The sequence below is a fragment of the Mustela lutreola genome, chromosome 14, assembly GCF_030435805.1.
Source record: "Mustela lutreola isolate mMusLut2 chromosome 14, mMusLut2.pri, whole genome shotgun sequence".
Lineage (NCBI taxonomy): Eukaryota > Metazoa > Chordata > Mammalia > Carnivora > Mustelidae > Mustela > Mustela lutreola.
This window is the reverse complement of record NC_081303.1, coordinates 48,840,007-48,862,220: the sequence shown is the minus strand read 5'-3', so window position 1 is coordinate 48,862,220 and position 22,214 is coordinate 48,840,007. Positions and strand designations below refer to the sequence as shown.

General features: G+C 50.1%; 1 protein-coding gene across 1 annotated transcript; it reads left to right on the top strand.

The window, feature by feature from the left end:
* Window positions 1-17,994: 17,994 nt before the first annotated feature.
* Window positions 17,995-20,171, top strand: MYOG (myogenin). The gene is made up of 3 exons (XM_059146345.1): window positions 17,995-18,509; window positions 19,261-19,342; window positions 19,944-20,171. The coding sequence occupies exons 1-3, from the start codon at window positions 18,039-18,041 to the stop codon at window positions 20,063-20,065; spliced, it is 675 nt and encodes a 224-aa protein (XP_059002328.1). The 5' UTR covers window positions 17,995-18,038; the 3' UTR covers window positions 20,066-20,171.
* The last annotated feature ends 2,043 nt before the right edge of the window (window positions 20,172-22,214 follow it).

Genomic DNA, 22,214 nt, shown 5'->3' with positions numbered 1-22,214 from the left:
TCGTCCATTTAAGAACCTGCAGCAATACCAGAGAGCAAAAACAGAAAATACCCACAAAGAAAGACTGCTAGGGACACTGCCTTACCTGAATGTCTGAAGATGGCCAGGAATAAAGAAGCAGCATAGGGACTATCTGTATCAGTCACATGGTAGTGCCATCAAGGTCCCCGGTGGCCTGCTCTGTGGGGACACCAGCAGCTTTTGTCACTGGGGACACCAACAGCCTCACACTGTATACAAAACTCAGTTCAGACATAGAGACCCAGATGTGAAAGGTAAAAAAAAACCACTTCTGGGAGAAAACAGAAAAAGGAGAAAAAGGTATCTTCTTGACCTTCTCCTAGGCACAGATTTCCTAGGCAGGAACAAAAATGCTTAACTTTAAAGGAAAAGAAGCAGAAGGACATCTTAAGACTGAAAAGGAAACCGGAGTGGGAGACGTTATCTGTCATACTTCTCTCTGACAAATGACTACCATCAAGAATATGAGGGATACCTAGGTGGTTCCTTTGGTTCAGTGTCTGACTCTTGAACTCCACTCAGGTCTCAATCTTGGGGATTGTGAATTCAAGCCCCACGTTGGGCTCTGTGATGGGCATGGAGCTTGCCTAAAAAAAAAAAAAAAAAAAAAAAAAGAATATGAGGAACTCCTACAATCAATAAGAAAATGATAAACAATCTCATAGAAAAATGGGCAAATACTTGAACAGGAATTTCACAAATGAAGAAATATAAATGACCAGTAAATATCTGAAAAAATATTCAACCTTATTCGTCATCAGGGATATGCAAATGTTAACCACAAGAGATGCCATTTTATTTTTTTAAAAGATTTTATTTATTTATTTATTTATTTGAGAGAGAGAGAGAGAGAGACAGTACAAACGGGGTGGGGGGTGAGTGGAAGGGCAGCGGGAGAAGGGGTAAGCAGACTGCCCACTGAGCGGAGCCAATCCCGGGACTCTACGATCATGACCTGAGCCCAAGGCAGACACTGAACTGACTGAGTCACCCAGACGCCCCAAGAGATACCATTTTAGTCCCTCCCAATAAACAAAATTTAAGTTTGACAGTATCACTGTTAGTGGAAGTGTAAATGGGTGCAGTCACCTTAGGAAACAGATTTTACATAGCTAACGGAGTTAGGATGTCTTTACTCTGTGAGGCAATAATGTCACTGCTCTGTGTGTACCCTAGAGCTGCCCTTCCACGCAGAACACCTGTGGCAGTATACTATCCAGTACTCCCAAACTGGGAGGGGGGATCCCTTTCCATCAGCCATAGAATTGAGAAGTTGTGGTATATTCACGCAATGGAATCCTGCACTATAATGAAAGGAAAAGTGAAGGGCCATGCAACGCGCCACAGATGAAAGAAGCCGGTCTCCAGAGAAGATGTGTCCTTTGATTCCTGTAATAAAATATTCACAAACATATGAAATCAAGTCATATCTCATTTGGGGGTAGAAATGTGATAAAACGGTGAGGAAAAGCAAGGAAATCATAAGCACAGAATTAATGATGAGGGTTCCTTCAGCTCCGCGGGAAGGGGACGGATAAGTTGAGGGAGCCATTCAGAGGCAATGCTGTCACATCCTGTTCCTTCAAATAGACTGCAGGACTGTGAGTGTTTGTTGAGTTTTTATTGTTAAACATCAGAACTTATAAATATTACTTTCTATTTGGTAAAATTTGATACATTTAACACTTTACATATCTCACATCCTTATGGATTTCTTTTTTTTTTTTTTTAAGATTTTATTTATTTATTTGACAGAGAGAGATCATGAGTAGGCAGAGAGGCAGGCAGAGAGAGAGAGAGGAGGAAGCAGGCTCCCACTGAGCAGAGAGCCTGATGCGGGACTCGATCCCAGGACCCCGAGATCATGACCTGAGCCGAAGGCAGCAGCCTAACCCACTGAGCCACCCAGGCGCCCTCCTTATGGATTTCTGAGCAACTGGCTTATGGTGGGAGAAACATGGCTGCCCCCAACCCAGGGTTCAGCTAAGAAGCAGACCATAGTCGCTGACGTCATCTCCTAAACAGGAAGGCCTGCTGAAATGCTCTTCCTGAGAAGAGGGAGTGCTTATGGAGTACCTCAGTCAGCTCGGGCTGCCATAATAAAATACCACAGACAGGAGGGCTTATGCAAGAGAAATTTATTGTCTCACTGTTGTGGAGGCTGGGAATCCAAGGTCAGAGTGCCGCCATGATCAGGGTCTGGTGTGGGCCTCCTTCCTGGCTGGCAAACAGCCGCCTTCGCGCTCTGCTCCCACGGCCTTTCCTTAGTGGGTACAAACGGAGAGAGGGCAAGCTCTCTGCTGTCAGCTCTCTGCTGTGTCTTCTTAAAAGGGCACTAATCCCATTATGAGGGCTCCACCCTCATGACCTCATCCAACCCTAATTATTTCCCAAAGACTCTATCTCCAAATACCATTGCACTGGGTGTGAGGGCTTCAACCTCTGAATTTGGGGGGACGTACGAACATTCGGTCCATAATATATAGCCATCAGATCAGCCAGTTGTTCTATTTGGGTCATATATATGATACCTAATCATTGCAGGCTGAGAGGGGCCGAGGCACACAGGACTCCTATGTGTTTTAGGAGCAGGAAAGAGAACAAAGAAAGGGCCCGGGGACTCTCACCTTATCACCCCAACAAGGTTAAGGGTTTGCTTAGCTCTGAGGACTCTGAGAGCTAGTGCTCCCGAGCCCCTCTGCTGTGGGGTGGTGGGGGCACGTACCCCACAGGCTGGCAGGTTTTCTGTGCACATTCCATCCGCCGTGTAGCTGCTGACCCTGACGGGCCGTGGGTTAAGAGAGGGAGCACAGTGCTTCTGTGCAATTTCTTTAAATGGGCATTTCCTTCCAAAAGAACCATTCCCCAGAGAGTTCCTCGACATCTGCAATGATGGAGAGTCCACACGCAGGCTTGGGAAGAGTTTCAAATTCTAAAGCAGAAAAAATAAAAATCCTGCCAGAAACAGAAGAAGATGGGTAAGGATGGAGACAGGGATCTAGGAAGCTTCTGCTTTTGGGCTCAGTATTGGGGTTTCAGAGAACAGATGGCTGGGGGTTATTTATAACTCGCAACAGGCAGAGCTGAGATCCGTGAAATGCCACCGGCTTGTTTGACAATGGTTGGGGCCAGGGTAGGGACCGAAACCTCCCCAAGGACTCCTAGAATGCTAGTCGTGTGTGTGTGTGTGTGTGTGTGTGTGTGTGTGTGACGGGGAGAAAGGGGTACCATCAAGAAGTTTATGGAACCCCAGCCCCTTCTCCCAGCTAGGTGGAAAATCCCCCAGAAAAGCACAGAATAATGATGGTCCCACTAACAATAATAAACAGTAACTAACGCATTATCAGCCGACTGGGTGCCAGGCACCAAGCTAAGTGTGTTATTATGCCCATTTTCCAAATGAGAAAGCTGAGGCTCGGTGACGGTAAGTAACAAACCTAAGGCTTCGCAGCTCTAAGCGATGAAGCTCTCTGTCTGGCATCCTGGCTTGTGCAGGAGAGAAGAAAGGTCAAGGGTCTGGATACCTTCCACAGTCACATCAGCCCTTAGCCACCTGAAAAGGCAAGACCACAAGGGATTGAAATCTGGACCAGGAGCTTTGGTGAGGGTGGAAGGGGACAGTGAGCTGCCAGAGCTGGGGGAGGTACCGATGGGGGGCTCTGAACGATGTGTGTGTACACGCATGTGTGCATGGTGTGTAGGTACACCCAGGTGATCACTCAACTGGAGACAACGTGATTCGACATAGAAGACTTTACATGTATACTAAGTGAAAGTTTCCGGGCTCTGGAAGACAAGGCAGGCAGGCTGCTGAAGTCCAATATGGCTTACCCCACCCTGCCATCTGTCCCCTTAGGCAAGTCACTTCCTCCTCTCTACTTCTCAGTTTTTCCTCTTTAAAATGAGACAGTTGGTCTGAGATTCTTCCCAGCTCTGAACATCTATGCAGCTATGGTTTCACTGGAGTTAGCAAGTGTGGGGGAGGGGGAGGGTTAGGGTGGTCAGAGGTGAGAAGTCAAGCTTCTGGCTACCAACCTCCATGGCCAAGAACCAACCCTGCCCGAGGACAGCCAGCAAGAGCAAAGCAAAAGGAAGAAAAGTCAGAAAGCTTGTCTCCATCGGCTCCATGTGGCAGGGAACGAGGCACCATGAGCATCGCCGATCATGCCAACACCCACTCCCAGGGCTGCAGGCACTGGTGCCAGGTGTGCCCGCCAATGGGTGGATGGCGTATTCCTAAATTCATGACTCTGGGAGCGAGGCTGTCTGTCTCAGAATAAGCAAATCCCCAGGCAGCTCGAAGCAGCTCACCATTTCTGCAGCAGCCCTTTTGAAGGTCAACGCGCCCGACCTGCTGTCTCAACCTGTTTACAATTCTCTGCCCCTCTGCACGACATCTTCACTTTTCCCACTTTTCCCACCGGCACCCAAAGAGCCAGGAACCCACCCCAGGTCACAGAGCGTGAAGTCTCTGACATTCAGGTCAGCCCAGAGAAGGAAAAATGGCCCAAACTCTCAGTCTGTGCTGAAGAAGGGACTTGCTTTAATGACGGGGGCTCCATTGTTTAGCTCAACTAATCAGTAAGTATGTAGTGAACGTCTACACGTGCACTTGCCGAATGCCTACTGTATACCCACTGTAAAGGAGAGTTGCTCACCACGATCACCGAAGGCTGGAGTCTGAGGTAGTAGACATTCATGGAGGAGACCGTCCACCAAATCTGGAGTCGGCCAGGCTGGGTTCTAATCCTGCCTCCACCTTCTATCAGTACTGTTAACAAATATCTTAACCATGACTCCCGGTCTGAAAATTGAGGTAATAATACTTACTTCAGAGAATTATCGTAGGGACAAATAGTTCGTGTGTATAAAGCGTTTATCACCGTGCCTGGTAAACAGGAAAGTCCTAAATGGTGAGGTACTTGTTGATGATGACCTAGCAATGAAGTCACATTGTCCCCTTGAGTCAGTCCTGCTCTGGCCCGGGGTACTTTCCCTGACCAGCCCATGCCCACCAGGCGACACGAGATAGAGAAGGCAGCTGGGGAATTTAAGAAAACATTGCTCCTCACCCCTGGGCCAAGAAGTGTGAGTGCTCACTAGCCAACAAAGGAAACAGTCTCTTTCAAAAATCTGGTTACAGCCAAGAAAGATGAGAAAGAGGCAACTAGGGACTTGGGAAGCCAGACACAATGTTGGGAAAGCAGCCCTATTGAAAGACAGGGGTGGGGAATGCAGGCCAGTTGGGGGAGGGCAGGTGCATGAGTTCCTGTCCCAGTCCGAGCCCCTGACCCACTTCCCAGGGCCTCCACTTCCCCAGCTATAAATGCAGAAAAGCAAGGCATAGGCTGAGGGGAGCCATGGCTAGAGACCTGAAGTCAGGGCTCCGTGACCACTGTGGGGGAGCCAAGAAGGGCATGGCACGTGTGAGTTAGTGAACTCCATCAGTGGTCTGAGGGTGCAAGGCTTGGCACTTTAGGAATGAAAACAGCCTACAGAGGAGAAGTCCCTGGGCCTGGGAAGCAAGCCCACCCAACCCCACCCCTACCACCAGGAGGCCATCTGCTTTCAGACGCAGAAAAGCAAATGGGTCCTGCCTTGGGCTGGCCCAAGCCCCCACAGAGAGGGGAATGCAGACAGGCAGTATGGCTCAGGAAGAACACTCCAGGGCCGGAGGGCAGAACGCAGTGTTCCCACAGCCCGCTATTCAGGGAACGCAGCAGATGTATCTGCCCCAACTCCAGGGAAACATTTGGCTTCTTGTCTCACACCAACTCACTGAAGAGGATTGTGAGGATGGGCCTGGGGATAGACAAACAGAAGAGAAGGTCAGAGAAGAGCAAGGCAGCCCAGCCAGGAAGCCAAGCACCGATTTCTTGAGATCCTTCTAGAGGGCTCGAGCAGGGGGTGACAAAAATGCCAAAGCTGGAAGGAACCTTCCAGAACACTGAATCCAATCCCCTTGTTTGAAAGATCAGGAAACTGAGGTCGCTAGAGAAGTCAGCATAGGACAGTGGAAAGAAACTCTGGAGTCAGAGATGGGAACTCATCATTTATAAGCTGCGTGATTTGATTCAGCTTCCTTAATTTCTCTGAGTCTCAGGTTTCCCCTTGTAAAACGGGGACTCTGTCTTCACTCCACATACTTGTGAGGAATGAGTGAGGTAATGTACTAGGACCAGTTAGCACTGTGGCCAGAACAAGGTAGAGACACAGCAAATATCAGCTTCCATTTCTCAAGGCCATGGAGGAGTTAGCTGCAGAGCTAGGAATCAAATACAGATGTCCTGACTCTCAACCCAGTGAAACACCATATTCCTATCTCAGCTACAGAAAAGAGTCAAAAACAAGACATGCTTACGATGTGCCCTGAAGGGGGGAGGGTGAAGTGATGTTAGAAGGGATTTTCTCATGGCCGAAGCATGGGAATGCATTACCAAGGGTTCCATTTTGGGAGCTCATTTAAGTGTGTGCCTTGCATGGATTAAAGGCTGGGAGTGAGCTAAATGTCATCTCAATGACCTGTTCAGCCCACAGATGTTAGAATTCAGCTTACCAGAAGCATAGCTGGTTACACCACTCCCTAAGCCTTGCCCCCAAAGAAAGGAACAAATACTCATTCATTCATTCAAAAAACATTTATTGAGTATATGATGGGCCGGAAGAAACAGGTTTTCTAAAGAGCATTTCGTCTGTGATTAAAACAGTTTCCAAGATATTAAATGAATAAAAGGTCGCACAACTAGCAAGCAGCAAAGCCGGATTCAGTGTCATCTCAGGCCGTTCTTTACCACATGCCATCCACACCTCCCGTCTTCTGATGGAGAGAGAGGAATAAGGTTGTGCCGAGGGTTGATGACCTCAGTGGTGGACGTGGACAGAAGGTCTTGGGACAACTCCTGGTTGGCCCCTTCCTGAGGACAGAGGTAGCCCTTGGGAGCTATCTTGTGACATCATTCCAAGAGTTGCCCTACTCTCTCTGGGGGCCACCCTGCCCTGGGTAGGAATCTGTCTACATGGTTCCCTCAACAGGACCCCTTCATGCACCATCCTTACCTCCTGGGAGCTCCCCTAGGCCTGCCACATTCACGTCCCTGTCCTGAGAACAGAGGGGCAGGCAAAGAAGGGTCTGTGGACACAGACACAGTTCCTATTTAATGGTAGAGACACATGTTGTGTCCTTGGGGAGTCCTCTGCTCATTAGGGAAGATGGAGCTCCTCTCCCCAGAGGGCTCCCAAGATGATAGAGTGATAGAAAAAAACACTACGGCTGCTCTCAGGTAGCTCCCAGTCCAATGGAGGAGACAAGGACAGAAGGCAGGTTCAATAAAAATAATGAAGCTAAGTTAATTGAGTAGACACTAAGTGCCAAGTGCTTTATGAATATGAACCCATTTAATCTATACAAAAATTCCATGAAAAGGTCCTATTTTTATCCTTATTAAAAGAATTAATAAGTAGAGGCACAGAGAGGTCAAGTCATTTATATAAGGTCACAAAGCTCAAAAGTGACAATGCCAGGACTATAAGCCAGGCAGTCTGGCTCAAGGGTCTCTCAAGTAAAAGACCAAGAAAAAATAAGCCACTGAGCAGTGCTGGACAGTCTGAGGATACTTTGATTACCGTGGATTCCAGGCGACTAGACACAGTGGGTCTGGTCTGAGAAAGCTATCTGAGGAGCAGTGTCTGAGAGCTTGCTTGGAACGGAAGACCCGGGGATAAGGTTCCAGAAAGGTCTGAAGCAGAGAGCAGGCTCACTGAGATCAGGATGGGGGAACCAGGCTTGGGGAGCCAAGATGGGGGCAGTAGAAGTAGGATCCCTGGAGGAGAAAGATCAAGAGCACTTGCAAAGAGATTGGATGGAGCATCTGCACAAGGCCAGTGAGCCTGCCATGGAGAGAGCTGGCTGGGGACGGGAGCCCCAGAGCTGAGAGGAATTTTTGGGTGGGGAAGAGCACGAAGAAACCTCCATTGTGAAACTTTCCATAGGGAATGTTCTTGAGCACTGAGCCTGGAGGTGACTCTGGGGATGGGCAGCTGAAGAAGAGGCAAGCAGCCTGTCAACAGCTCAGCCACACACTCCTCCATCCCAGGCCGAACAGGGCTCTCCCAGCACAGAGGTCTCTGGGGCATCCATTTCAAATGGGTGCCCGTCTCTAACTAGTTGAGTGTTGAACAACATAACTGAGTGCAAGCTGGGCTTTGGCATGAGACGATCTCAGTTTCTGGCCCTGGCTTTACCATTTACCAGCTGCCTACCCTCTCTGGGCTCTGGATCCTCATTGGCAAAATGGTGACAAGAGTAATGATCTCATGGGGATTATTGTGAGAATTAAATAAGACACAATTTATCTAGCAGCACAGGACTTGGCAGAAAGGGCTCAATAAGTAATGACTCAAGGGTTCTCTAAAAGTTTAATTTCCAAATATTGGGGGATTTTCGAGAAATTTCTGTAATTGGTTTCCAATTTAGCCACTGCAGTCAGAGCATATGCTATTTATTGTGGTATTTTTAAATCTATTGAGACTTTCAGTGGCCCAGCATATGACCTACCCTGGTCAGTGTTCCGTATGCCACTGTTACAAACGTCAGTTGGCAAATCGATGGAATGAATGAAGACTTCTATCTCCATATTAATTTTACCTACTTGTTCTGTGAATTACTGAGAAAGGATTTTTGATATCTCTAATGAGGGCACCTGGGTAGCTCATCGGTTAACTACCCAATGCTTGATTTGAGCTCAGGTCTTGATCTCAGAGTTGTAAGTTTGGGCCACAAGCTGGGCTCCACGATGGACATGGAGCCTACTTTAAAAATAAAATGTTTTTAAAAATGAAATTTCTAACTGAAATTTGGGGTTTATCTAGTATTTCTTTCAGTTTTGTCATTTTTTGCTTCGTCTATTTTGAAGGTCTATTATTAGGTACATAGACATTCAAAAATTAATATGTCTTATTGATGCATTATTGACCCCTTCATCATGAAATGTTTCTCATTATCCCTAGCAATGTTGCTTGTCAGAAATCTGATTTTCCTGATACTAATACAGGCACTCCATATTTCTTTTTCAATTTTTTGAGATTTTTTACTTTAAGTAGTCTCTACATCCAACATGGGGCTCCAATTCACAACCCCAAGATCAAGGGTCACACGCTCCACTGACTGAGCCAGACAAGCATCCCAACATTTCTTGATCAGTGTTCCCATGGTATATATTTTTCCATCATTTTACTCTCAATTTATCTGTCTTTACATGTTAAGTTAATTTCATATAGACAGCCTATAGCTGGATATTGCGTTTTATCCAGTCCTACTAATTACATTTAATACAGTTAGAGATAAAGTTGGGGGTAAATCTACCGTCTTGCAAATTGTTTTCAATTTGTCCCATCTGCTCTCTATTCCAGTTCATCTCTTTTCCTGTCTTCTTCTAGATTAACTGAATATTTTTTTAATATTCCCATGTATCTCTATTATTGGTTTATTAGCTATAGGTCTACAATTTATTTTTTAGAAGCTCCTCGAGTGTTAACAATATGCATCTTTAACTTCTCACAGTCTAGCCTCGAATAATACTATACTACTTCACGTATAATTTAGAAACCTTAAAACAGTATAATTCTATTTCCCACCTCCCATTCTCTGTGCTGCTGTTCTCATAATTCTATTCTTACATTACATATCCTATAGCACATGGTTACTATTTCTGTCTTAAATAGACAACTATCTTTTAAAGAAATTTTTAAATTTCTTGGGGGTGGAGTGTCATCCTTTTCATATTACTCACATGCTTAGCACTTCTGATTCTCTTCATTCCTTTCTGAAGATTCAAGTTTCCATCTTGTATCATCTTCCTTCTGCCTAAAGAGCTCCCTTTAACCCTTATTAGAGTGACTATCTCCTAGTGATAAATTCTGCCAGCTAGTCTCTGTCTGAAAAAGTCTTTACTTCACTTTCATTCTTGAGAGATATTTTTATTGGGCATAGAAGACTTGGTTTATAGTTTTTTCTTTCCTTAGCACTTTAAAGATGTTGTTCTGTTGTCTTCTGGCCTTTGTAGTATCTGATGCTAAGTCAATACTTTTTAAAAACTTGATTCTCTTATTTATAGTGTGCCTCTTTTTCTCTGATTGCTTTTAAAATTTTCTCTTTACCACTGGTTTTTGGAAATTTGATTATGATGTGTGTTGGTGTAGATATCTTTGTGTTTATGATTTTGGGGGATAAATGATTTTGATTTATGAGTTTATAGTCTTCATCCAATTTGGAAAATTTACAGCCATTATTTCTTTCAACATTTTTCTGCCCCTTTCTGGGACTTTAATTACCTGTATGTTAGTCTCCTGGATACTGTCCCATGGATCAGTGCAACTTTTTTTATATATTATTTTTCTCTGTGTTTCATTTTGGATATTTCTATTGCTTTGTATTCAGATTCAGTGAACTTTTTTCTGCAACATCTAATTTGCTATTAATATGGAATGTATTGAAGGTTTGTGTTCTCCCCAATATTCAAATGTCAAAGCCCTTTGTGTGATGTATTTGGAGATGGGGCTTTGGAGAGGTAATTAGGTCATGAAGGTGAGTGCATTGTCTGATGGGATTAGTAACCCTTATAAGAAGAAACACCAGGAGGCTTGATATCTCTCTGTATGTACACACATGCCCTGAAGAAAGACCATGTGAGCACACAGCAAGAAGGCAGCCATTTGCAAACTGGAAGAGAGCTCTCACCAGAACCCGACCATGCTGGCACCCTGATCTCAGACTTTCTGCCTCTAGAACTGTGAGAAAATAAATTTCTGCTGTTTAAGCCATCCTGTCTATGGTATTTTAGTATGGCAACAAAAGCAGACTAATATATAATCTTATCCTGTGAAATTGTAATTCCTTTTTGTATCTTCTAATTCTCTCTTATGTTCATGTTTCTCTTTAAATCCTTAAACATACTGAGCATATTTATAATAGCTCTTTTAATGGCCCTGCCTGCTAATTCTATCCTCCTTAGTATTTCTTTAAAAAAAAAGAAGAAGAGGGGCGCCTGGGTGGCTCAGTGGGTTAAGCCGCTGCCTTCAGCTCAGGTCATGATCTCAGGGTCCTGGGATCGAGTCCCACATCGGGCTCTCTGCTCAGCAGGGAGCTTGCTTCCCTCTCTCTCTCTCTACCTGCCTCTCCATCTACTTGTGATCTCTCTCTGTCAAATAAATAAATAAAATCTTTAAAAAAAAAAAAAAAAAAAAAAAAAAAAGAAGAAGAAGAAGAAGATTTATTTACTTATTTGAGAGAGAGAGCACCTAAGCACACACACAGTGCTTATGAGAGGCAAAGGGAGGGAATCTTCAAGCAGACTCCGCGCTGAGTGAGGAGCCCAACCTAGGGCTCCATCCCACGACCCTGATCATGACCTGAGCCAAAATCAGGAGTCAGACACTCCACTGACTGAGCCACCCCTGTGCCCCCCTATCTTCCCTATCATTTTTTTAAAGATTTTATTTATTTATGTGACAGACAGAGATCACAAGTAGGCAGAGAGGCAGGCAGAGACAGAGAGAGGGGGAAACAGGCTCCCTGATGAGCAGAGAGCCCAATGCGGGACTCTATCCCAAGATCCTGAGACCATGACCCAAGCTGAAGGCAGAGGCTTTAACCCGCTGAGCCACCCAGGCACCCCTTCCCTATCATTTCTTAATCCATTTCAATTGACTCGTTTTTCTCTGCAGGTCACATTGAAACAAAACCTTTAGAGAAGATAAGGGTTGATGGGATCGAGGGCACAGGGAGAGTTCCCAAGTTTCTGCAGTTAACAGGTGGCCAAACTATTTGCTGTTGGCAGGGAAAACAAAAGTCATCACTTCCATCTTAAAGATAGAAAAAGAAAGCCCAGGGCAAGAAAGGGACTTGCCTCAAACCACACAGCTTGGGACTTGGCAGAAGAGATCCTATCCCCCACAGCCGGCCACCTGACTTTCTATCCCAGAAGGCTCCCTTTGTCTCAGTCTAGAGGCTGGGCCACTCCTGCAGAAACCGAGGAAAAGCTGGAGGTCTGAGTTCCACAGAGGGGAATGCAGGGAGGGTCTTCCAGCACATTCTGGAAAGGGGTGGCTGTTGGGAGAGGTATTGGGGAGGAGAAGACAGAGCCAGGAGAAAAGCAAAGGCATCTCCACCCAGGCAGCAGCTGCTCCCAAATATGTCACAACTTGTCAAAGAGGCAGAAATAGAAGCTGTCCATGGAGTGGAAGGGGGTGGGGCAGCTCTGAACCCACAGGGAGGGCAGAATGTGGGGGAGTATTAGGGCATTAGAAGGGAAGGGGGCTAGGTGGGGGAGCTCAGTCTGGGGGCAAGTATGACAGATACATGCCAGCCAGTTCGAGGGAGACTGAAATGAGTCCCGAGAACCCTCTGGTTGCCTTTCAGGGAAACTGAGTTTGGGAGTAGAAGTGGAGATGGGAAAAGAACAAAAAAATCCAAGGAAACCTGTCCTCTCTCACCCTACAAGTCCATTCTCCTGGGCCAGGCTCGGTTCAAACCACTATCCAAACAGTCCCACGCTGACCCTATGAGTACTTCCTCCAGACCCACAGGCTGAGTCAGAAAAAGAATGTTACCTCTGAAGGGGCCATTTGAACCATTCAGATCAGCATCTTGATTTACAAACAGGGAAACTGAGAACCCGAGAGGAGAACTGGCAGCGACGTGCCCTGCCTCCTTATCCACGGTTCCTCCTTCCCCTTGCCCTTAACTTCCCCACAGTATTTGTCTCCATCCGGAGCTGAAGGCCCAGCTCACACAGGAACCTGGAATACTCATAAGAAATCCTCACCCCCATTGTCAAAGGCCCCCAGGTTCACCCAGCGACACACTGTGCTGAAACCCGGTGTGGTTATTTTTAAACCTAGCTCTGTGCTTTGTGTCCACCAATCACCACCCCCAGCCCCCCCCCACCCCGTCCCTGGGGACCCATTCCCTTCCGCCTCCAGGCCCACACCTTCCCCCACCCCAAGGCCAGAGATTCTTGATAAATGAGCCTGGCCCTGAGCTCCAGATTCCAGGCAGGGACGGATTTCCCAGTGGTTATCTGATGCTCAGTCCTCAATGGAAACAATGTGCGGCCTCCGGAGGCCTAGGGCCCCCCCTGCTCCTCACCTCTCAGCTGGGGCACCCATCTGCCTCTAGACCTCTCCTCCTGTCTCAAGCCCCCAGCCTTCCTTTGGGCTCCCCAGCCTAGTGCCTTTCACTCCCTTCACCTGTCTTCATCTCTCCACGTCTCCCTGACTCTCCATTCCAAGCCTGGGGCCACTCCAGTCCCCTCTCTGACTGCCACCTGGAAATCATGTACTCACATGAAGTATGTTCCTTACCTGTCAGCCTCAGGGAGGGAGAGGAAACACCTGGATTCAGCCCCAAGGCCTAAAATCGGGCCGTCCAAGAGCCGACACCCTTCAGACTTTTGATACTGGTGCTCTGTGCACCCTTGGACAAGTCTGATCCAACCTCTGGGCCTCAGTTTCCAGCTTGTAGAAGGAAGAAGGTGAACCAGCTAATCCTTCAGCTACCTCCCAGCTCTGACATTCTATGATTCTGTGATGGGTTCTCACCCTGCCATGAGGCTACTGCTCCCCAAATAATCAAGCTGATTTGTATGCCACATTCATGCATCTAGGTCCTTGAAATGTACATACATTCCTGCCACCCAACCCCCACCCAGTTCTCATCCATAACATCCAGAGACCCAGGCGAAGAAAACAAAAAATGAGGTCTGTTTGGAGAAGCCTGAAGCCCCCACCCTTTCCAGACTCTTCTTTTTGCTTCTCTATTGCCAGGCACTTGAGACTCCAGAATGGAAAACTTGCTTTGATGTTGGCCAAGCAACATGGAAGCCCAGGTCAGCCCACCTGTGAGGTCGGCAGGGACTGGAAGGGGCTAGGAATCAGAGAGTAGAACTAGGAGTGTAGCAGAGGGGGAAGGAAGGATCCGCCAGGCAGGGGAAGGGGATTTCTGGGCATTTGGAAACCCAACCACTCCCATGCAGATGAGATCAGTCCAGCATGCAAACAGACAGAATTGAGTTGAGACAGACAGTGTGGGGGCACAAACAGCTTAGCCCTGGAGCCCCAGCCAGGGATAAGGGCTTCTTCTGGAGGGAGCGGGTTGGATAGAGGAGGCTACAGTCGGGGCAGGGGGCCCTGTGTGCCCAAGCCAGCAGGGGTGGGGATTAGGGCCCGACGCCCTGCTGTCAGGTTAGAGTGATGGATCACCGCTGGTGGCGGAGCACAAAGGCTGTTCTGTGCTTGGCACCAATGTGTTCCCATCCATCAGAGGGCAGCCTGCATGGGGTGGGTGAGTGTGCAGGGGAGGAAGGCCGGGCCCCGAGATGCAGCTGCTCCACAGCTCAGCTATGAAAGAGGAACAAGGTGGGAACCCCCACCAGGGTTTTGAGGTCAGAGATGCCTGGGCCACCCTAGCTTCTCAGTCCTAGGAGGGTCTGTGCCCCCCAGCTGGGCCCTGACATGGTCCTTGGGCCACTTACACGGGGCAGACAGACACAAACACATCTACAGACAGGGATTCACTGAAACCCAGGCACAGAAGACCACCCTAACCTTCCAGCCCTGCCCTCACCTTTGGTTAGAGACAAACATTACACACACAAGACCAAACTCACACCTGAACCTAGGAGTGGCCACTGAGCCTGTTTCCCGCTCCCACCCAGGTGCAGCCCCAGCCCCAGGGAATGACGCAGAGTGGGCTCCTAGGAAACCAGGTTCAGCTGAGAAAGGGGGGTAGTTCATAAACTCTTTCTCTGGATTATAGCATAGCACTTTTCCAAACTACTCTTCCGCCAGCAAACATGGCCCACTCTGGTTAGAGAACTTCGTGTACCCATGTCCCTTACTCCACTGTGACTAGGCTGCAGGCACAAAGACCACATCTTATTCACATCAGTGACCCCAACACGCAGCACAAGGTGTGCGATACATATTTCTTGATTGAAAGAGTGAGTGAGTAAATAAATACACACCTGGGATGGGGCCAGGTTTTCCCTCCCTGACTCCTGCTCTTCTGGTCCCCTGGAGGCGGTGACAGCCAGGGTAATAGCCTGGGAGAGAGGTCAGGAGAGGAGAGGACAAAGCAAGGAAAGGGTCTGATACTTATTGGGTGTTTCCATGTTCCATGTTCATTACTACGATGACCATTCCCCTCTCACACATATGCCTGCACACACACAACATCCCTCTGCCAGCTGATCCCCACACCCTCTCCTGGTGGAAGCTATCTCCCCTCAACTTAGTGGGTTGCTCCAACCTTCAGCACCTCACTCCTGGATCACTGCTACGGTTTTCTATGGGGTCTCTTTGTCTCAGCTTTCGAATCTGCCCATGTCCAGTTGGGCCCCCTCCCATCTATACAGACTCGTTGGATCGCCTACTTACCAGAACCCCGAGAGCCACGCAAACCCTCCACCCAGAGCTCCCTTCCCCTCCTCTCTTCTCTTCTAAATCCCACCTGTTCTCCAAGAGCCAGCCCAACACTCTCCTCCTCCTCAAGCCTTCCACAAAGAGCAGACTTTGGTGATTTTGACTTTCCATAAACTCCTGAAACGCTAGTTGGTGAGCCCACTCCTTTGCGATCGATCACGGCCCCCATGTTTCCTGCTGCATTAAAATAGCGCTCTTACATTACAATCTAACATTCACACTTGAGTGTCCATGCTCGCCAAATAGATAGTAAGATCCTGGAAATCAGAACAAGCCCAGCTTTCCTGCTTCCATTTTTAGAGGATGTGAACACACTGTTTAGGGGCAAGGCAGACTGCATCCCAAAAGGACCAAAGGATGCAATTTTTTTGTTTCCATAGTAACTTCCACATCACTGCTTTCCTCAGGGCTCATAGGACTGGGGTGTAAACTGAGGCAAGGTTTTTCTTTTTTCTTTGCTTGGCGGGATGTGTTTTAGAAATAGCACTTCTTCTTCAGCCCAGCTGGTCAAAGCAGAGTCAAAGCAGGGTTTAGAACCCAAAGCACCCCCAGCCCCGACTTCTGTCACATTGGAAAGACCCAGAACCCAGTGAAGACCTCACTGCTTCCCTCAACATGTTTAGGGTTTTTTTTTTTTTTTATTGCCCCACCTCCTCATTTCTGTTCCCTACCCCAAACAGACACCAGCCGGAAAGCCAGCTCCTTCAAGCTCCATGCAGGGCTCACCTCCCCTAAGAAGTCCTCTCTGAGGGGCACCTGGGTGGCTCAGTGAGTTAAAGCCTCTGCCTTCGGCTCAGGTCGTGATCCCGGCATCCTGGGATGGAGCCCCGCATCGGGCTCTCTGCTCAGCGGGGAGCCTGCATCCCCCTCTCTCTCTGCCTGCCTCTCTGCCTACTTGTGATCTCTGTCTGTCAAATAAATAAAATTAAAATCTTTAAGAAGTCCTCTCTGAGTCCCCAGCACCATTATTCCACCTCTTATCGTCCTTGTCACCGTTTGGAACTTATAACATCAATCTCAAATATCAAGTGGAGGAGGGACCAGACTTAGTCCACTGGTTCCCAGAGAAGAAAACAGGACCAAAGGATAAAAAAGGGAGCACATCACAGCACAATCCAAAATCCAGAAGGCCTCCCCATGGCCAGAGCTGCACATCAGTGGAACAGGCTGCCTCGTGAGCCACAGCTGGACAATGGCCACCTGTGAGGGGGATTCAGACATCACAGGTTGGCGAGAACTAGTTAACCATCAGGGTCTACTAATGCTAAGGTCCTAGAGGTCAGAGACCCTGCCTGGAGCATCCCTGTAATTCTTCAGCCCTAAGATTGTGCTTGTCCACTGGTCTCTCAGGCCAGCCCACAGTCTTGGGAGGATTGGTCCTCTCAGACCCCAAACCCTCTGCTGAGAGGTAACCACGGACTGAGAAGCCTAAAGATGGAGTAGTCCCTCTTCCCCCTGACATTTGAGACCTACACGTTACGTGTAAAACTAATGGCTTAGATGAGAAGATGCAGAACCACACCAGGTGGTCGAGGAGAGGCGAGATTCAAAGTGAGTCCGGCGGGCTCTGCTTTCTCCCCCTCCCACCCACCCACACCAAGCAGTCAGGAAAGGCTGGCCATGGGGCAGGAAACAGAGTTGAAGAGGCAACACAGAAGGGCAGAGAGATGATCGGGAGGGAGAGAGGGAGGAGACAGAGGGTTTCCTAGATCTTGACCTGGCTCCTCTGGGAAAGGTGGCAAGGGGTAAGCCTGTAAGTCCTCATTCTTGCTCTGCCCCTGACCAGCTGTGCTAAAGGGAAGACTTCTACCGACTCCTGCCAAAAAGATCAAAAAATTCTCCTTGCCTCCACTTCCCTGTTACTGGAGACCTATGAGATACAAGACGTCCAGGCTGCTTTAGAAAGCCAGGAGCTGAAGTCATTTTCCTCTCCAGGTTCCTTCTTACCCCTGGACGTGGAGCCCCCATACACACCCTGAATTCAAAGCGGTCTCATGCTTCCGTCAGACGGGGGCTGGCTGAAGTGCTATCAGGAGGGGACGGACACCTTGACTTCTTCAGGCCCTTTCCAGCCTGAACCCTGCCCTTCCTTGTTCCCTTCCCCCGGCTCTCCCCCACCCCCACCGCACTTCTCCGGGACTGGCAAGGAGAAACCAGGCAGGCAGGCCGCCCAGCTAGGAGTAATTGAAAGGAGCAGATGAGAGAATGTGTGTCCTCCCCCACCTCCCCTGCCCCACAGGGGCTGCTGAGAAATGAAAACTAATCAAATTACACCGACGGCCTCCCTCCCCGTGCACAGGAGCCGGCCCAGGCTGGGGCAGGAGGCTGGGTGGGGTGGGGCTGCGGGGAGAGGGAAGGGGAGTCGCATCTAATCCACTGTAAACGTCTTGATGTGCAGCAACAGCTTAGGGGGGGCTCAGGTTTCTGCGGCGTTGGCTATATTTATCTCTGGTTCCATGCCAGCGGGGAGGGTTTAAATGGCACCCAGCAGTTGGCGTGAGGGGCTGCAGGAGCTTGGGGAACGAGTCTTTTCCGACCCCATGGAGCTGTATGAGACCTCCCCCTACTTCTACCAGGAGCCCCACTTCTATGACGGGGAGAACTACCTGCCCGTCCACCTCCAGGCCTTCGAGCCGCCGGGCTACGAGCGGGCCGAGCTCAGCCTGAGCCCCGAAGCGCGAGGGCCCCTCGAGGACAAGGGCCTGGGGACCCCCGAGCACTGCCTGGGCCAGTGCCTGCCGTGGGCGTGCAAGGTGTGTAAGAGGAAGTCGGTGTCGGTGGACCGGCGGCGCGCGGCCACGCTGAGGGAAAAGCGCAGGCTCAAGAAGGTGAACGAGGCGTTCGAGGCTCTGAAAAGGAGCACCTTGCCCAACCCCAGCCAGCGGCTGCCCAAGGTGGAGATCCTGCGCAGTGCCATCCAGTACATTGAGCGCCTGCAGGCCTTGCTTAGCTCCCTCCACCAGGAAGAGCGGGACCTCCGCTACCGGGCTGGCGGCGGGCCCCAGCCAGGGGTAAGTGGCTGTCCCACCCCGGCTGCCCCGGGGGCAGGGGGCACAGGAGACCCTGGACAGCCTCATGACCCTTGGGGGGGATGCTCAGTCGGAGGGTGGGAGCAGGTGACAGGTGGGATCTTATGGGCCGGTCCCTTCGTCAGAACGGGGCTGTCCAACTGACCTCTGGTGTCCCTTTGTCCTTTCCGGCCAGGCTAAAGGCAGTGGGTAGAAACAGATGTGGAGGGGGGTGGCAGAGGACTGAAGAAGGGGATCCAAAAGCAAGTCCAGAGTCAGCCTGGGTGGGAGCAAGGGTTCATCACGGTGCCTGGGGTTGGGGTCTGAAAGGCACAGCCAAGGACCACTTTGTACCCCCACCCCACGCCATCCTGGGTATGTGGCTGAGTGGAGAGAACACCTACCCAGTGGCTTTCCCAGAGCCCCAGCCTACCCGCACCTGCTTCCTCCATCCTTATCCTAGGGTCAGGAAAACCTGGGACCCCTTTAGGCTGGGTGTCCTGTGAGGATGGACTCACCACCCTGGATGGAGGCCAGGAAAGGCCTGGAAGCAGGGGCTCTGTGGTCAGGCAGGAGCATGAAAGTTGCTGCCTATGAAGATCCTGAGGCTGGGGGCTGCCCTGGGCTGGAGCGCTCCAGCCTGTGGCCCACTGTCCAACCCCACAATGGGAGCTTTCACCCCGTGGAACTGGACAGAAAGACATCACCAAAAATGGCCCATGCTCTGACCTTGGGCCTTCGCCCTGTCTTGCAGGTGCCCAGCGAATGCAGCTCCCACAGCGCCTCCTGCAGTCCAGAGTGGGGCAGCACCTTGGAGTTTGGCCCCAACACAGCAGGTAAGTGAGACCCTCCAAACCTTGGCTCAACCCCATCAGCCTGTCTCTAGGCCCAGTTGTCTGCTCCAGTCCTCTTCCCTTGGTGTCTCCAGGGAACGGCTGAACCCAGGGTCCCAAACGGTGGGCCGGAAGGCCCTATGTCTCCTTGAGATCTTGACCAGCTAAGGACTGGTCTAGGCCTCCTGCAGCTCCCCAGCCCATGCCTGGGGCCTGACCTGCTCCATGGAGAGGAGAATGTCCCTGCCTCAGGGGTCCCTGGGAATCGCTGAGTCAGTCCTGCACAACGGGGCCAGCCTAAGGCAGTTCCAGTCTCCCAGGAGACGCCGTCCTGGCCCCACCATAGAGTAGCTGCTTTCAAATTCTAACCCAACTAGGGGAGTTCAGAGAGGAGGCATATGTGTTCAGTGTACACACACACACAGATACACACGAGCGGGCGCGGAGCGCTGGGAAAGGCATGGGCTGGGGAGTAGGATTCTTGAGTTTTGCTCACCCATCTGTCCAGGAAAACCTGCGTCACCCCCAAAGAGCTCAGTCCCTGTCCTGGATCTCGACACCCCCTTCATCACCCAGGTAACATCCTCCCTGCTTCTCCGTACAGATCACCTGCTCACAGCTGATCCTGCCGACGCCCACAACCTGCACTCGCTCACCTCCATTGTGGACAGCATCACAGTGGAAGACGTCTCTGTGGCCTTCCCGGATGAAACCATGCCTAACTGAGACCGTCTGCCAGGCCGGGTGTCCGTGGGAGCCCCCACGCTGGCCACAGATGCCACCGCTCCCGCAGCACGGGCTTCCTAAGCCAGGCTGTCCTGATGCCAGAAAGCCAGCCCCGGGGCTGCCAAATGCCAGAATGTCCCCTTCCTCATCCATATAAGGTTAACTCACCACCCAGAGAGGGAACGGCTACTCTCCTGTAGCTGACCCCCTACAGCAAGGAGCATCCTGTTTCCGGGGAGATGAAGCAGGGGACCAGAGTGCCCCTCGTGTGTGCCCCATCTCAGGGGGCAAACTCAGGAGCTTCCCTTTGTTCATAATGCCGCCAATTCCACCCCCTTGAGAGAAGAGGTTTGAGAGCCGGAGACAGTGTCCTGGCCAGCACGAGCTGTGTGCGTCTCCTGTTCTTGTCTCTTCCCAATGCCAGTGGCTGGGCTGGGCCTGCCCTGAATCGAGAGAGAAGAAAGGGAGAGGAACAACCCTCTGTTCCCAAGTCCCTGGGGGGCCAAGCTTTTGCAGTGAATACTGGGAACCTTCCAGTGGTTTTATGTTTTGTGTTGTTTGTAAAGCTGCCATCTGACCAAGGTCTCCTGTGCACGAGCTGCCAGGGACAGGCAGGGAGGGGGGCAGGGGCTCTTGGGGTGATTTCTTTTCTTAACTAAGCATCGTGTGGTTTTGACCTTGTTTTGTAATTTTTTTTTTTTTTTGCTAACTTATTTGGATTTCTTTTTTAAAAAATGAATAAAGACTGGGTGCTAGAAGAGCGTCTGTGATGATGGGGGCGTGCCCGCCCCTCCTGCCCCTGCCCCTCTTAGGTGCCTCCTAAGGACTGGATTTAGTGGGGCTTCAAAAGCAGCTGAGGCAACTATCTTGCTGTGGTCACCAAGTCCTGGGAGCCCTGCTCCTGTTACCCCTATGAAGGAAGCTGGGTGTGGTGCACTAGCTGGGCAAAGACCAGATCCACAAACCACTCAAGGCCTGGAGGAAAGCCTGGCCCGTGTTCTGTGGCGGCTTCCTTATTCACGGACACTGCAACAGTCTACGTGCTCCGCTTTCAAGCCCAGGGGGTCCCACCCCTTCCAACTAATGACCATGCTCTATGCCCAGCGCTCATCCCACAGCCAGCAGGCAGAGTTGTGGAGAGGGAATTTGTGGGTTTCCCCTCCCTAATCCCTGCCTCCTCTCTGGTGTGACATTACCATGAGCCCTCCCAGAAAGTGGGAGGTGAATAAATCAGCCTGAGGGAGGTCAGACACTGCCACTTCCCTGCAGGCCAACCAGCATGTCCCCTCGCCACACCCTTCCATCCCTCCAAGCTGAAGAGGATCCTGGCCCCTGCCCACAGCTCAGAGGATGAAGGTGGTTCTGTGGGGGACAGGGCGGGGGGGTGCTCACAAGGAACAATCAGCGGAAGAGAAGCTGGGGTTCTCTTCGTGGGATGTTATCTTCCAACTACAGGCTGAAGGGAGAAGGTGGGTGGAGAATTGAGATTCTGGACAGAAATACGTAATGACTAGCTGGGGAGAGAGCAGAAGCTAGAATTTGAATGGACCATGAGCATCTACTAAAAATTTTATTAACTCCAACTGCTTTAGGCTAAATTTGTCTGATTTACTGCAAATTACAAGTTTCAGAATCATTACAGGAGTCTGGGGATTTGGAGGGTGATATATTCTAGTCCCCACTCAATTCTTCGGGGTCCCTGACAATGGGCTTTGCCCAGTTTGACCCCCCAGGCTCTGGGACCCATTCTGCACTTGCTCTGGGCTCAGCAGGGCCATCTCCCCGACATCTGCCCTCTCACCTTGCTCCTGAAAAGGGATGTCAACCCCCTGCTCCCAGAAGCTCTGCCTAAGGAAGAGAAGAGCAGAGCAGGCTCACAGACCAAGGTGAGGGTGCAGAAGGGAGCCCCGGGGCCCATTTGTTTCCAACCAGTCAAAGCTGGGCCTGCTGGGAGTCACAGACTGGCTTCATTGCCCCATCTGTGGGATCTTCTTGCGTTTGTGTCCCTGTGTTTATAATCTTACCTTCTCTGGAAGGGCCAAAGAGGAATACCTACATCATGTGCAGGACCCTCAGCATCCCCTGACTCACTGCCCTTGGAGACAAGGAAAGCCACAGGCCTGGGTGCAGCACCTTGGCTCTCGAATCT